General features: G+C 46.6%; 1 protein-coding gene across 3 annotated transcripts in view; it reads right to left on the bottom strand.

Moving 5' to 3' along the window:
- Positions 1-8,646: 8,646 nt before the first annotated feature.
- MYH10 (myosin heavy chain 10) overlaps positions 8,647-16,050 on the bottom strand; it is a 126,848-nt gene continuing 119,444 nt past the window's right edge. For all 3 annotated transcript variants that reach the window (XM_040331131.1, XM_040331132.1, XM_040331133.1), the window contains exons 40-43: positions 15,246-15,454; positions 14,817-14,925; positions 11,862-12,034; positions 8,647-9,916 (exon numbers count right to left, since the gene is read on the bottom strand). In XM_040331131.1, the coding sequence (XP_040187065.1) occupies positions 9,763-9,916; positions 11,862-12,034; positions 14,817-14,925; positions 15,246-15,454 (645 nt within the window). In that variant the 3' untranslated portion in view covers positions 8,647-9,762. The remainder of the gene's footprint in view (positions 9,917-11,861; positions 12,035-14,816; positions 14,926-15,245; positions 15,455-16,050) is intronic.

Genomic DNA, 16,050 nt, shown 5'->3' with positions numbered 1-16,050 from the left:
GTGATCCTTTTATAGGGAGACTCGATCGATGCCGTCAGTCCTACAGCCACACCCCCCTACAGTTGTAAACACACACTAGGTGAACCCTAACTCCTTCAGCGCCCCCTGTGGTTAACTCCCAAACTGCAACTGTCATTTTCACAATAAACAATGCAATTTAAATGCATTTTTTACTGTGAAAATGACAATGGTCCCAAAAATGTGTCAAAATTGTCCGATGTGTCCGCCATAATGTCGCAGTCACGAAAAAAATCGCTGATCGCCGCCATTAGTAGTAAAAAAATAAATAAAAAAACGATCCCCTATTTTGTAAACGCTATAAATTTTGCGCAAACCAATCGATAAACGCTTATTGCGATTTTTTTTTTTTTTTTTACAAAAAATATGTAGAGGAATACGTATCGGCCTAAACTGAGGAAAAAAATGTTTTTATATGTTTTTGGGGGATATATATTATAGCAAAAAGTAAAAAATATTGCATTTTTTTCAAAATTGTGGCTCTATTTTTGTTTATAGCGCAAAAAATAAAAACCGCAGAGGTGATCAAATACCACCAAAAGAAAGCTCTATTTGTGGAGAAAAAAGGACGGCAATTTTGTTTGGGAGTCACGTCGCACGACCGCGCAGTTGTCTGTTAAAGTGACGCAGTGCCAAATTGTAAAAACCCCTTGGGTCATTTAGCAGCATATTGGTCCGGTCCTTAAGTGGTTAAAATGTTCACAAAATATCCGGCTATATCTTTTGCAGTTTTTGTGAAAAAGCTGTTTGTTTAGTGATCATATCAGGAAATTTTTAGCAATTTTTAAACGGAGTGTCTATGGGGCTGGTTAGAGTGGATGATGTCATAGCTAGAGCACATAGCTTTAAAAAAAATGATCTTAGTTCCTTCTCTATAAATTGCTCTCACGCCCACAAGATCTACTTTTTGTACAATTTGTACATCAAAACGTAGGTATTTTTTTTTCTTCTAGTTTTATAGCTTTATAAGTACTGAAATAACGCTGCTTGTATGTCCTAAAGATAGTGTAGTGGTTATGGTGAATGGCTTTGGTGTGGGATTAGCTATTCAGCATTTCCACGCATTTTCTGCAGGAAATGCATTTTCTAGTTTTATTTAAAAATCCTTCTCTAATTTTTGCTCCCCGGTATTTTGGTGTTAAATTATCAAGAGAATTTTGTTACATCTGTTTTGATAAGTGCAAAGAAATAACCTGTTTAAATCTAGGGGCCGATTTAGGCAGGAGCCAATTGACCTACCAGCATGTCTTTGGATCATGGGAGGAAACTGTAGTACCCGGAGGAAACCCACGCAGGCAGGTAGTGTCATGGTTGGGATTCGAACCAATGACCCCAGTGCTGCTAGGCAGAACCACTTGGCCACTGTGCTGCCCATTGCTGTGATCTCTCTACCCCTCTTGCGTTCTCTCTCTCTCTCTCTCTCGCTCTAGTGCTCTCTCTCTCCCTCTCCCCAGCTGAGAGCCAGGTACCGGTTTAAAAGTATAAACAGTAGAAAGAGACGGCAACACTGAAAATCCTTGAAGTGTAGTTTATTGGTACATCAGTGTGACAATAAAATCATGACATTGACGAGTTTCGGGGGGGGGGGGGGGGGGAGAAGCCTTAAGCACTTGCCGACCAGCCGCCGCAGTTTTACTTGCGGCAGGTTGGTTCGGCTGGGCAAAACGACATTACCTTATGTCGCTTCGCCTTTTGCCCACTAGGGGCGAGTACACAGAGCCGATGCGCGGGCGCGATGACAGCCGGGCACCCGCGATCGCTCGTGACCGAGCGAGAACCTGTGTGTATGCACAGATCTTGGTTCTCTCAGGGGAGAGGAGACAGATTGGTGTTCATACTAATGGCCCGTACACACGATCCGAATATCGGACGGACGAAAAAGATCGTACGAAGAAGAATCGTACGATTTTCGGATCGTGTGTACTTTCGAGAGCCGATCACGACAGTTTATCCGATATTATTCGATCGGACAAGCACGGAAAATATTCCTTGTACGATGTCAGATCGTACGATTTTCGTTTAGTCAGTATAGTTGTCGTCCGAAAATACAATACAAATACATGACATCACTTCCGATTTTTTTTTTTCTCTGTCGTACGAGAATTTTCGTGACTTTATTAACCGATTTTTCATTTTACTTGCGACTATTAAGCGAAAAAAGTCGTACGATATTCGCATCGTGTGTACGGGCCGTTAGTATGAACATGCAATCTTCCCCCTTTAGAACACACCTAGGGAACACAGTTAACCCCTTGATCGCCCCTAGTGTTAACCCCTTCCCTGCCGGTGACATTTACACAGCGATCAGTGCATTTTTATAGCACTGATCGCTGTATAAATGTCACTGGTCCCAAAAATGTGTCAAGTGTCCAATCTGTTCGCCGCAATGTTGCAGTCACGATTTTAAAAATCGCAGATCGCTGCCATTACTAGTAAAAAAAAAAAAAAAAATTGTATTAAAAATGCCATGAATTTGATTTGATTGTGCAAACCAATCAATATATGCTTATTGCGTTTTTTTTCCTATACTTCCTGAGGGTAGTACCGTATTTATCGGCGTATATCGCGCACCTTTTTGCCCTGAAAATCTGGGCAAAATCGTGGGTGCGCGATATACGCCGATACCCGCGCCGAGTTTTGAATACTGCGCCGACATATACCGAGCGCAGTACACTCGGGTATAGTCGGCCAGTCTCGGCTTCTTCCGCGGTCACGTCCTGGACGTACAGGACGTGAGCGCGACAGTTGCCGAGCCTGCCCGAGTGTACTGCGCTCGGTATATGCTGGCGCAGTATTCAAAACTCGGGTCAGTCTGGATAAAGTCCAGGGCCAAATTTTGGTCCCAGTCCAGCCCTGGGTGAACGCAACAGGTTGCTCACTCGGCATGGAGAATGCTTTGCATTTTACTCCAATGTATGCAAAAGCCTTCTCTGTTTTGGATGAGGGGGTGATTTGAGACATCACTGCCCCACGACTTCCAGTTTCCAAAGGGGGCTCATGCAGTTATGGCACATACATGCTACTTGGCGTGGTCCAAGCTGGACAATATAGCTATGAAAATAAATACCTTGCGTTCAGCTTTAGTAGAAAAAAAATGGCAATTGTTTGGCACAGCCCTCCAGTTGGGGGTTTACCTTTTACTTGAAGGGTCGCTGGGTGACTGCAGGAAAGTGCAGATGGCAGTTCTGGAAATGTGCAATATGTCCTTGTACAGTAAGTGTTCGCTCATTAGAAATATATGTGGCAGGTTTCTCCCCCAACCCCCCCCCCCCCCTTTTTTTCCCCCCACTTGTGAGTCTGACCCAGGCAGTCCATACCCACAATGCAAAGTGTAGCGGCTGGGTGCAAATGCCCTGCCTGGTCACTCGGCTCGTAAAACGACAACTGTCCGGCCTCTTGGTCTAGAAAGATCCTGAATCTATTCGAAGAGGGCTGCAAAGTCACCTGTGAAATCCTCTTCTGGTGAGTGGCTGAATACTCAAGGCTAGTAACGTCTACCCAAGAAAAATCCTACTGTTGCTTAGACCTTGGTTGTATTCAAACCTCTCGGCTCTCCGGGTGACCCTGGTTGCTTGCGGACGAAGATGCGGTTTCTTCAGGAGATTTGTCGCATTGCTACCGGGTGTTTTGTGTTTAGGGTCATGTTTAAAGCTTTCGGCACAAGGAGCCCTTTTTTTTTTAGTTACGACTTGCGTCAATCACTATTTCAGCTAGACCCGTGTTTAAAGTCTTTGAGATGAGGTCCTCGTCTATATCTGGATTGTAGAAGTCCTCTATATTGGGGCAGGAAAGATCGGGGATGTCGGTCCGAAGGACTGTTAGATCATCGGTCATATTGGACAGGTCCTCAATGCAGATTATTTTACAATAGAGATCATCTTTCATTACCTTCAGCTGCTCGATCATACCGGAGGTCAAGAGTGATGCTTGCTGTTCCTGATTGGAGATCTCCATCTGGACTCTTCTCCGAAGATCGGTCAATCGGCTCTCGATGTCCTGCAACACAACGGTGACACTTTCCTTTATAGTAGCAGACTTGTCCTTTATTTCCTGCATATGTTCTTGCAAAGCTTGGACTTTACTGTCTATCTCACTTTCTGAGACCAACTGTTCGAGGAGGTTCCTCGAATCCTGACGCATCTTCTCGGCCGCCTCACTCAAGGGCCTCAGTTGATGTCCCCTGTGTTGGGCGCTTGCACAACAGGCAGCACAGATCCGGGACTTGTCCTCAAAGCAGTAATATTCCAGGAGCTGCTGGTGAAGGGGGCACTTTCCCAGCTCCTCTTCTATTTGTAGCCTTGCGCGGTACTGCTCGGTGATGTTGCAGAGGGTCGCGTTCTTCTCCACCGTTGGGCGCAAAGAAAACTGAGTCCTGCAGTCTGGGCAAGTGTAAACCCCGGAACTGTCCTGGGTAAACAGCAGATTTTGAATGCATATCTGGCAATAGTTATGGCCACAGTTCAGAGTGACCGGATCCGTGTAGATATCCCTGCAAATCGAGCAGAGAAGCTCAGCTCCCAGGTCTGCAGCCGCCATGGTGGAAAAGCAAAGTGAAAGGGAATGGGCTAAATTTAACTGGTGTGTAAGTTACAAACCTGATACGTATCAGCTGAACTTTAGAATGTATTTTTATGACACTTACTTGGGTGTGTATAGTATGTGGAATAACCCGGGGGAAAAACTCCCTTGCTTCCTTCTCTCCAGTCATCTTCCAGGACGGCACACCTGAGAGATGACTGGCTTCATCTGACGGGAAACGCAATCAACAGTTTAAAAGGTCCCCACCCTTCCCTCTGTCCCTCCAGTTCTTGATGGTTTCCCACAAGTATGCAACAGAACCTTTTTTTTGGTTTTACCAGATGGGGAAAGTGGCCGTGGGGCACTTGAGAACAGAGGGGGTGAGTCTACCCCCGCAGGACACCACAGAGGGGGCACGGTAGGGCTACTAATGGGTGTGTCCATTTCTTTTGGCAGAAACAGAATGCGCTGCCCAGGGGACCGCCAGCGGGTCCAAGTTCAAAGCCCCCCTCCAGGTCAATGACGGCTTCCGCAGGACCACACCAAGCTGCTTTGCTTTAAGTGCATCCGTAAATTGGCAGACAAGGAGACTGCACAGGTCATGAAAGATTGCCTTGCACTGCAATCGGAGATGCTGGTGACTCTCCAGTCATTTAGGTCTACAGTTCGGGGCAGGTGGAAGGTCCTTCCTGTAGGGAGGGCTCCCCCTCTCAGGAAGGAATTTTAGTAGGTAACACAGGGGGTCCCAAAGTGTGCCGGCCCCTTGTTTACTCTGAGGAGGCAGAGGTCTCAGAGCAGAGATCCCTGGAGGAGTGGGGGGGGGGGCACTTGGAGGACCGCCGTGCCCAAACACTGCTACTGTGCCCATCAAATGCTGCCAGTGTGAATCCCCCACCTGGCACTTACCTTGTCTCGGTTGGGCAGTGGGTCATGGCGGCAGTGTCCTCCACAATCCTCTGTCTTCTCCCATCCTCTCTTTCCGTCCTCTGCTATAATTGGATGCCTGTCAGGTCGCTTTCCTAACACACAGCTGAGTGAACTGCGAGCGCCCAGCATGGCACCCGCTGTTCACCTTTTTTGACGCCTATTAGAGCCCTATGGCTCTAATTGGGTTCTTAAAAAAAATAATACAAAACAAAACCCCGTCGCTGTAATTCAGGCAACCGAAAAGGGGCCAGCGCCTAAATAGGGGGTGGCAGTGGCGACCATAGATGGATTCATGCTAGGGATGCACCGATATATCGGTGGCCGATACATATCGTCCGAAAACAGCTGTTTTGGGGGCATGCCGAAACTGCTTAAAAATTGCTGATAATACTAGTGGTGCAGAGCGGTAAAACACATACTGAAATTGGCTCCGCTCTGCTCGCACACAGCCCCGCCTGCTCCAAACTACGCTGTGATAGACAAAATGCGGGTCTAATGCTGAGTTCTATCACAGCGTGGGGTTAGGAGGAGGCGGGGCTGCGAGCGAGCAGAGCGGAGACAGTTTCAGCATACGGGCGGCGGCGAGTTGCTTTCTTTTCTAGCAGCCATCCGTCCAGATGGGTAAGGTAAGAAGAAAAGATGGAATAGAAGATGGGAAAGAATAGAATCTAATAGAAGTGGGGATCTGATAGAAGAGAACATTGGAAAGGATAAAAGAGAAGATTGGAAAGAGAAGATGGAGGATCTAAAAGAAGAGGATAGAAGAGAAGCTCTAATAGAAGAGTTGATAGATCACTCAATGTTCTTTCTATCTTTCTTTGTCATCTCTTCTATTAGAACTTCTCTTCTGTTAGGAAAGGATAGAAGAGAAATGGAGGATCTAACAGAAGAGAAGATAGGACAGGAGAGATGACAAAGAAGATAAAAGAACATTGAGCGATCCATCATCTCTTCTATTAGCTCTTCTCTTAGGAAAGGATAGAAGACAAATGGAGGATCTAAGAGAAGAGCTAATAGAAGAGATAAGAACATAGAGAGGATCTATCCTCTCTCCCTTTCTATCTTCTCTATCATCTCTTCTATCTGATCTTCTCTTTAATCTTCTCTTCTATTAGGAAAGGATAGAAGAGAAATGGAGGATCTATCTTCTCTTCAATCCCATCTTCTCTTAGATCCTCTCTATGTTCTTTTATCTTCTCGCAGAGAAGCTAGGGTTAGAAAGGCTAGAAGAGAAGATTAAAATAGTGGATCTAACAGAAGAGAAAAGAGAAGATCTAAAAGAAGAGAAGATGTAAGAGAAGTGATCATAAAAACAGAGAGGATCTATCCCCTCTTCTATTAGATCTTTGCTCCTTTCCCATCTCCTCTTCTGTTAGATCCTCCATTTCTCTTCTATCCTTTCCTAACAGAAGATAGTAGAGGAGAGAAGATTGGATAGAAGAGATGATGGATCTCTCAATGTTGTTTTATCTTCTCTTCTATTAGGAAAGGATAGAAGAGAAATGGAGGATCTATCTGTTCGATCCTCTCTTCTATCAGATCCTTGCTTCTCTTCTATTAGATTCTATTCTTTCCCATCTTCTCTTCTGTTAGATCCTCCATTTCTCTTCTATCCTTTCCTAAGAGAAGATCGGAAACAAGAGAAGAGCTAATAGAAGAGATGATAAAAGAACATAGAGATGATCTATCCTCTCTCCTTTTTCTATCATCTCTTCTATCTGATCTTCTCTTTAATCTTCTCTTCTATTAGATTACATTCGTTCCCATCTTCTCTTAGATCCTCTCTGTTCTTTTATCTTCTCGAAGAGAAGCTAGGGTTGGAAAGGCTAGAAGAGGAAAGGATCTATCCTCTCTTCTATTAGATCTTTACTCCTTTCCCATCTTCTCTACGGTTAGATCCTCCATTTCTCTTCTATCCTTTCCTAACAGAAGATAGGAGAGGAGAGAAGATCGGATAGAAGAGATGATAGATCTCTCAAAGTTGTTTTATCTTCTCTATCATCTCCTCTTATTTTGGATCCTCCATCTTCTCTTCTATTAGATCCTCCATTTCTCTTCTATCCTTTCCTAATAGAAGAGAAGATGGAGGATCCAAAATAAGAGGAGATGATAGAGAAGATAAAACAACTTTGAGAGATCTATCATCTCTTCTATCCGATCTTCTCTCCTATCTTCTGTTAGGAAAGGATAGAAGAGAAATGGGGGATCTAACCATAGAGAAGATGGGAAAGGAGTAAAGATCTAATAGAAGAGAGAATAGATCCTTTCCAACCCTAGCTTATCTTCGGGAAGATAAAAGAACATAGAGAGGATCTAAGAGAAGATGGGAAAGAATATAATCTAATAGAAGATAGGATTGAAGAGAAGATAGATCCTCCATTTCTCTTCTATCCTTTCCTAATAGAAGAGAAGATTAAAGAGAAGATCAGATAGAAGAGATGATAGAGAATAGATCATCTCTATGTTCTTTTATCATCTCTTCTATTAGATCTTCTCTTAGGAAAGGATAGAAGAGAAATGGAGGATCTAACAGAAAAGATGGGAAAGAATAGAATCTAATAGAAGAGAAGCAAGGATCTGATAGAAGAGAGGATCGAACAGATAGGAAAGGATAGAAAAGAAATGGAGGATCTATCTGTTCGATCCTCTCTTCTATCAGATCCTTGCTTCTCTTCTATTAGATTCTATTCTTTCCCATCTTCTCTTCTATTAGATCCTCTCTATGTTCTTTTATCTTCTTGAAGACAAGGTTGGAAAGGCTAGAAGAGAAGCTATTAGATCCACTCCTTTTCTCTTTGAGAAGATAAAAGAACAGAGAGGATCCAATAGAAGAGAAGTTGGGAAAGGAGAAAAGATCGGATAATAGAATGAATATAGTCAATCTTTTCAAAGTGATTGGTAAAGCACTAATATATAAACTGAATATACAAAACAAATCATTCTAACATAACAAATTTGATAAAACAAAGAAGAAAGAAAGAACCCAAAACAAGTGTTTCCGGTGTGCAGATCTCTACTGCCATTTACAAGTGCTGACAATGACGTGTGAAATGCGGTCATCACCCGTCGATCTTCGTAGTCGGCGATATCGATCGATTACCTTCCTTTTTGGATATGAAGTTTTCTGGTATCTCAGAAACAACTTTTTTTTTTTTTTTGGAATAAGACAATCCCACAGGGTTCTAGAATGAATACGTTTATTGTCTTACAAAATTTATTGTCTAGAAATATGAGATATACACGGAAGTGAGAGGTATGGGGCACTCCAAGGGGACGGGCGGGGTGGGAGATTCTGGCAGCTGTTTTATGCATTTAAAATAAAAAAAAGTAAAAGTCATAATATATGAACCGACATTTGAACGAGCGCAGAGATAACCTGTATAAACGATGAAAACCGTCTCCAGCTCAGGACGGGGGACCAAAACTCCGCCCCGAGTCCGGAACGGTCAAAGCCAATAATAATAATAATAAAAAAATGCTTCTTCCAGCACAAGAGTTTGGATAATACTGACTGTTGGATTGACGTCATAGTTACACATGATATATAATATGCACAATAGTCATCACATTGGTTCCATAGGGACGAGTGGATATGTACTTTATTATTCTCAATTGTCTAAGTGGCTAAGGCACCTTTTTTGTTGTGGTCACGTGATTTTCCATTTACGGGGGTCCAAGAAAGTGATAATCTTGAGTTGGAAATCATCAATTGCTGCTGCGGGGAGGTCGAAATCCAAAAAAAAAAAAAAAATGACAGTTCTCTCCCGCCACCAAGAAAAAAGAAATGGCGGATTCACAGTTTAGTTTTAGAAATTCTTTGATAAAAAGTATCCACAGAAAGTTCCGTCGTCGAGAATGAAACGGGTTATAGGAGCGTCTAGAACATGCAAAGAGACGATTTGATCCCACGTCCTGCCTTCACCCCTCCCCCAGGACAGAGAACATGTAGTGCGCCATTTTTTGTATTTTTTTTTTTTTGTCCACATGATACTAGAAAGAGAAAATAAATGAAGTCTGTAGGATAACACGGAGGAACCCATTCTCTCATTGGCTGCCTTCTGGATATGGGGAGGAGGAGAGGCGGGGCTTCCATCTCCGTCCTGCAGAAAAGGGGCAGTCTCAGCAGGAGATTGGTTCGGCGGATCGGGATTTTTTTTTAGCGAAGTGGAGTTGGCCTGAGAAGGGGGGGGGGGTGTTATAGGCTTCCCAGGCTCCTCCCCCCTCCCCCTCCTGTCTGTAGTGCCGCTGTGAGCAGTTTAGTGTCCCTTCCTGACGGGCAGAGGAATTCCGGAGAGGAGGTCACTCGGTGGGGGTGGAGGCCGATGTCTCGTTGACCTCGTTGGTTTTGCTCTCCGTCTCGTCGTCTGAAAGGTCGATAGATGTGCCCTCCATCTGCAATGGTCGGCGACCAGAGCGGCTGGAAGTTGAGGAGAAGGACATGGGTCCACCCCGTCTGCAAGACGACAAAAGGGGAAGAAAAAAATTAAGTAGTTGTAACATATACCGAGAGAAGCCATTGGCCTGAGGTGATACACAGATGAAACAAATCCTCCTGCATAAGTTGTACCTGTTTATCTGCAGCGCTCTCCCCTCTACAGCGAAAGGGAGTCACCGCTCCAGGTGGGTCTGCTAAGCAATCAAGAACTTCTCAGGAAACCAAGGTGCCGGCAATGCACTAGGCAAATGGTAGAAATTTCAAAAGGATGGACAGCCGCACTCCAAAAAAACTCTTCAGTTGTCTTTATTGGTAAAATAAATAGAAAACGCACCACAAAAAAACAGCAAAAATCTGGAAAAGAACAGCCTACGCGTTTCACACTGATTCAGTGCTTAGTCATGGCCCATGACTAAGCACTGAATCAGTGTGAAACGCGTAGGCGGTTCTTTTCCCAATTTTTGCTGTTTTCCTGTGGTGCGTTTTCTATTTTACCAATAAAGACAACTTAAGAGTTTTTTTTGGAGTGCGGCCGTCCATCCTTTTGAAATTTCTACCATCTCTCCTCTACAGCCTTTTAAAAACACACTAAGCAAAGTTTTTTTTCTCAGCTACAGAAGGCAGGGGGTGGAGATCTGGTATCGCACACTGCACAACACAGTGAGGACAGCCAAGTGTAATCTGAGACCCGAGTGAAGGTAATGGACACACCACCTCTCTACACAGGGAAACCTACACCGCAGAGACTGTAGAGGGGGCGTCTTCCAAGATTGTCAGAAGAGACTCGCCCAATTGGCAGAGCAGACAGAAATCACAGTTGGTGCTTTAGACTGAGTTAAATCGATGAGTTTACTTCCGCTTTATCAGTTTAAAAAAACAGTTACATTCCCAGCACGTGTCCCGGTAATGTAACTGTCAAATTGGTTGTGCTCTCAACCAAACTGTCAAACCATCCAATGGCTGGTGTCATAAGTGATCACATGTGCGGCATCATGGCAGTTGAAGATTAAACAGAGGCCAAGATGGCAGCTTCCTTGGCTGAAAACAATAGGAGGGTTTACTTCCACTTTAAGAACACACTATATAGAGGGATATGCTCTATAGTGTCGGAGGATTTGATTAATCTCTGTATGTCACCTGATGCCAATCACTTCACTGGTTACTTACCAGCAACCTACATTACTAGAACTCTGCAGGGATACGGTAGCAACATAGTAGCCGGCACACGGAAGAACTGTCAGAGTCCCCGGCGCCACATTCCAAAGAAACAAATATGTATGCAAAGTAGGAGCGGGATTTTAAAGGTGCCAATACAAGTACATTTAAAAAAATAAATATATTTTTTATTATAACATTAAAATAGAAGTAGAAATGACAAAAACATAATAAAATATACATTTGGTTTTTAGCAGTGATGATGCAGTAGTAGCTTTATCTCTACATGTTTCGCCAGACTATGGCTTCCTCAGGAGACTAATGCGCCTACTGTATATAAAAAAAGCAGTAGAGACTCAAAACCCTTTAGGAGCATAGGGCGGAAGAGATGTTTTGACGTCGCTTCCGCCCTTCAATGATATTCAGATGGGTGGGGGGGTATCTTCCCCCTCCCTCGTCTTCATGTCAGGCCAGGAGAGGACCTGATCGCCTCCAGTAAGGGGTGGAGGGCACTGGAAATCGATAAGTGATCTTGCAGCGAATCCGCCGCAGAGACCACTTTATCTTAAAGCGGACCACCCGCTCTTGAAAAGGATACCGGGGTTATTGGTAGCTAGCTGCTACCATAACGGTATTCCTCTTCAAAGTAGTGATGTAAAACGACAGCCGGAAGTGGTTAATGGACTTTATGGGGGGGATAAGGTAATATTTGTCACAACCAATCAATATTGAGGTGTGTGGAAGAGTAAACGAGAGTCTACAATGCCCTCTCCCATCACTAATATTTGGTTGAATACAATCTTCTCACCTTAGTCGGTTCTTCAGAGTGGTCACTTCCCTGGTCAGACCCTCGTTGGCCTCGGATGCGTCATCCAACTCTCGCTGCAGTTTGCGCCTTGAAGCGTTTGCCCGGGTGGCTTCTTCTTCGGCCTCCTCCAGCTGCCTCTTCAGCTGCTTCATGCGAGTGTTGGCTTTCTCCATCTACAGAGAGGAAGAGACACGGCTCATTCTTCAGCGGGCAGCACAGATATTTGGTGGGCACAGGGGGTGGCGGAGGGACTCCGGGGGGGATGGAACCAAATCTGTGTTACCCCGACGTTTCCCAATATATATGAAGGGGTTTGAAACTTTTCATCAATATACAAAGAATTTAAGGTACAGGGTTCAGATGTGACCTAAATCTAGGGATGAGGGCAGATTTTGTCCCAACCACAGCCTCTGTTTTAGGTTTCCAGTGCAGGACTGGAGAATGGAGGCAATAAGCTGGTTTCTACAATCAACAGCTGGTCCTTTAGAGACTATGGGAGGGAAATTATCAAAGAGGTGCAGATTTTATACCTGCGCCACTCTTCCAAGTTCGGGAAATGAAGCAGAACCTGCTCCTAAATAAAAAGGGGTGCAAGCCAGACCTGGCAGAGAGAAGTTCAGCTAGAGCTGCATGCGCCAAATCCCTCTGCAGCCCAAGCACTCCTATAAGCAGGGCCGATCCTAGGGTCACAAGACGCCTGGGTGCAGAAATATTTCTGGTGCCCCCACATGGGCATGGTCATCTTACTAACTCCTCCCCTTTACACATGTCTCTATGGCTACGACTCAAGTCTTCTTTAGTGCCCCCCCATCAGAGTCCCCCCCCCCACAGCAGCTGTCCCCCATCAGAGCCCCCCCCCCGCACAGCAGCTGTCCCCCATCAGAGCCTCCCAGCAGGTGTCCCCCCATCAGAGCCCCCCCACAGCAGGTGTCCCCATAGATCGGTACTTGTCCAATAGATCCCTGTAGCTCGGGCGCGCTGGGGGCAGAAGCACATTACAGGGGGTGGGGCATACGTGGCATCTTTGGTTACTTGGAGGGTGGCATTCGGAGAGAATTTCTGGGAGTGCACGGGATGATTGGCAGCAGCTCCGGCCAACCCAGAAGCCTCTCATCACACCGCCTATGGGAGAAGAGCCGACACACACAGAGGGGGCGGGGCAGACAGGAGACTGCTCCACGCACACCGGACAGAATTAATTAGTGGAGCCTAGTGCCGGAACAGCGGGAGGTATGCGCTCTTGTCAGTTGCCAGCGGAGAGAGCAAGCGGTATGGGGAACCGCTACATGCGCTCTGCCTCTGGACACAGACAAGGAGGAGGAGGGAGGGGAGCACTTTGGCGCCCCCACCTCTGTGGCGCCTGGGTGCGGAGCACCCCGTGCACCCTGCCTATAACCATCTCAAGATCCCAACAGGGGGAGCCGTGGAAAAATTCAACCTAGCATCCCAGATCCTGGCAGCACATCCAAGGCTATCCACCACCACGCTCGACGCGCAGATCCTAATGTGCTTGCGTCCAGTTGGCGCTGCTCTTCGAGGAGACAAACCCACACAAGCAGGATACAGGAAGGAAGGGAAGAGACTGAGGATGTCACACAGTTGCCATGACAACGCGTTTTGGAGGCATGGTCTCCTTCCTCATGTCAGAATGTCCTGATCGTGTGTCCTCGAATAGCAGTTCCGACTGGACGCAAGTGCATTAGAATCTGCACGTCAAGCATGGTGGTGGATAGCCCCGGACGTGCTGCCAGGACCCGGGATGCTAGGATGAACGTCCGCAGGTCCCCCTTCCCCTGTCGGGATCTTGAGGTGGTTATAGGAGTGCAGCAACAATGGAATCCTTGTACTGCATCTATCCTCACACACACAGGCCTGTCGCTACAGGACAGGCAAAACAAGCAATTGCTTGGGGCCCCAAACTTCCCCTTTCCAGGCTGTAGCGTGGCCGAGCTCCTCTGCCTTCCTCCTGTCAGTCCGGCCGGGTACCATGCGTGGTACAGGAGATTCAGTTTCCTGTTCCTGGTCGGACTGACAGGAAGTGCACACTGAGTGCTCACTTCCTTTCAGTCCGGCCGGGAACAGAGGAAACGGTCTCCTGTACCGCGCGGTACCCACCCTGGGCACTATCTGATAGAGGACTGGGGACCCATAATGATAGAACACCGGACTGACAGGAGGAAGAGGAGCTCAGCCACGCTACAGCTGCAGCCTACAGGGAAGAAGGGGAGGTGAGAATAGAAAAACATAGGGGGGGGGGGGGGGAGGAGCAAGGACATGGGTCTAAAAAATTTGTGTAGCGCTAATGTAGGCTTTGCATGCGGGGGGTGGGGGTCGGTGCTTGGGGTCCCCAGAATTCCTTCAAACGGGGCTGCTCACACAATACGAGTTTGACCATTGTAGTGTTTTTAACTTTACCATATTAAAGACTAATTACACTAGGGTGGCTTTGCGCTCTCTTCTTTTGTGTGCATTTATTTATTTTTAACAACTAAAGCGTAGCAAACAGTGTTTACTATGATTCAGTTTGTGAATGAACAGGAAGTCTCTGTACAGAGTGCTTTCTGTTCATTCACTGTCCAATGCAGCTGAGGCTGCAGAGAAAGGGACTGAGGAATAGATATATCCTCAGTCCTTTTCTCCATCTAAGGTGAGTCACCTGGGGTCTGTTTAGATCAGGGGGAGGCAACCTGGGGGCCCTCCAGCTGCTGCAGAACTACAAAACCCATCATGCCTCTAGGAGTAATTGTAACGGCCAGCCTTGCAATGCCTCATGGGAAATGTAGTTCCAAAATAGCTGGAGGGCCCCAGATTGCCTACCCCTGATTTAGATTGAAGGGGAGGGGGCCGTCAGGTAGGCTGCATGTGGTACACAGCACTTGCACCTTTATAAGGATGCAGGAAGCCTAATTACACCCCCCCCCCCCCCTCTCCAATGCATGCAGTCCATTATTGTACCTGTTCTTTGTACTGGTCGGCGTGCCGGCGCTCGTCTTCCACCTGCATGAAGACCTCCTTCAGCTTCTTCTCAGTCCTGCGCACCAGTTTGTTAGACGCGGCTCGTTCCCTGGAGGAGGGGGGGGATAATCCATTATTACGAGACTTCCCAACGTAACCGGCGCGCTCTTCAACATGTCATTTCGTTCTACAGGAACCCAATTTTTTTTATCTCGGTTTACAGAAAATACCAAATATTCAGGGGGTGCGCACATTGTAAGGATACACACACTCGGGGGCCATCAAGAGGAAGATAAATGAGCCTACAGGCAGGGCGGGAGGCAAACTCACACAATCGCGCAGAGAACATGCGATCTTCATTGGGGGAGGGGCGAGGGATTTGAGCCTGTAATGTTGCACCGCCTCCCTTCCCATCTTACAACTACTCACTTGGCCTCCTGCTCCAGCTGCTCCTCCAGCTGCCCGATCTTCGCCTCCAGGGTAGCGATCGTGGCTTTGAACTTGGATTTGACCGTCCCCTCCAGCTCCTGAAGTTTGGCTTTCAGCTCCTTGTTTTGGCGCTCCAGTTGCTGTCGTGCGTTTTCGCTCTTCTGGGCTGAACTGCGTTCTCCGGCCAGCTCGGTATTGAGCGTGTCCACCTGGAAATCCAAAACCCAAGTCAGCCCATTGATGGGAGTGTGACATGTACCGCTACAGGACTTCTCTGTAATCAAGGTAGCCCAAGACCCCTTTCACACTGAGGAGTTTTTCAGGCGGTACAGCGCTAAAAATAGCACTGCTATACTGCCTTAAAAACTCCTGCACTGCATACTCAATGTGACAGCCCGAGGGCTTTCACACTGAGGCGATGCGCTGGTGGGAGAGAAAAAAATCTCCTGCCAGCAGCATCTTTGGAGCGGTGAGAGGAGCGACGTGTATACCGCGCCCTCCCATTTAAAACAATGGGAAACAGCGGCAATACCGCCCGCGATGCACCTCTGCAGAGGCGCATTGCGGGCGGTATTAACCCTTTATCGGCCGCTAGCGGGGGTTACTACTGCACCGCTAGTGGCCAAATCCCGCGGCAAATCCGATGGTATATCGCCGCTATTTTTAGCGCTATACCGCCACCGCGCCTCCCGCCCCAGTGTGAAAGGGGCCTTAGTCCGGGTTCACACCTATGCAGGTTGCATATTCCGGGTGTGTTTTTTTGCGTTTTTCTCAATACACGTTTTTTGATCCATTGAAGTCTATG

Source organism: Rana temporaria, chromosome 12 (genome assembly GCF_905171775.1).
Source record: "Rana temporaria chromosome 12, aRanTem1.1, whole genome shotgun sequence".
Taxonomy (NCBI): Eukaryota; Metazoa; Chordata; class Amphibia; order Anura; family Ranidae; genus Rana; species Rana temporaria.
Note: the sequence above shows the minus strand (reverse complement) of the source record. Positions and strands in the feature narration are given on the sequence as shown.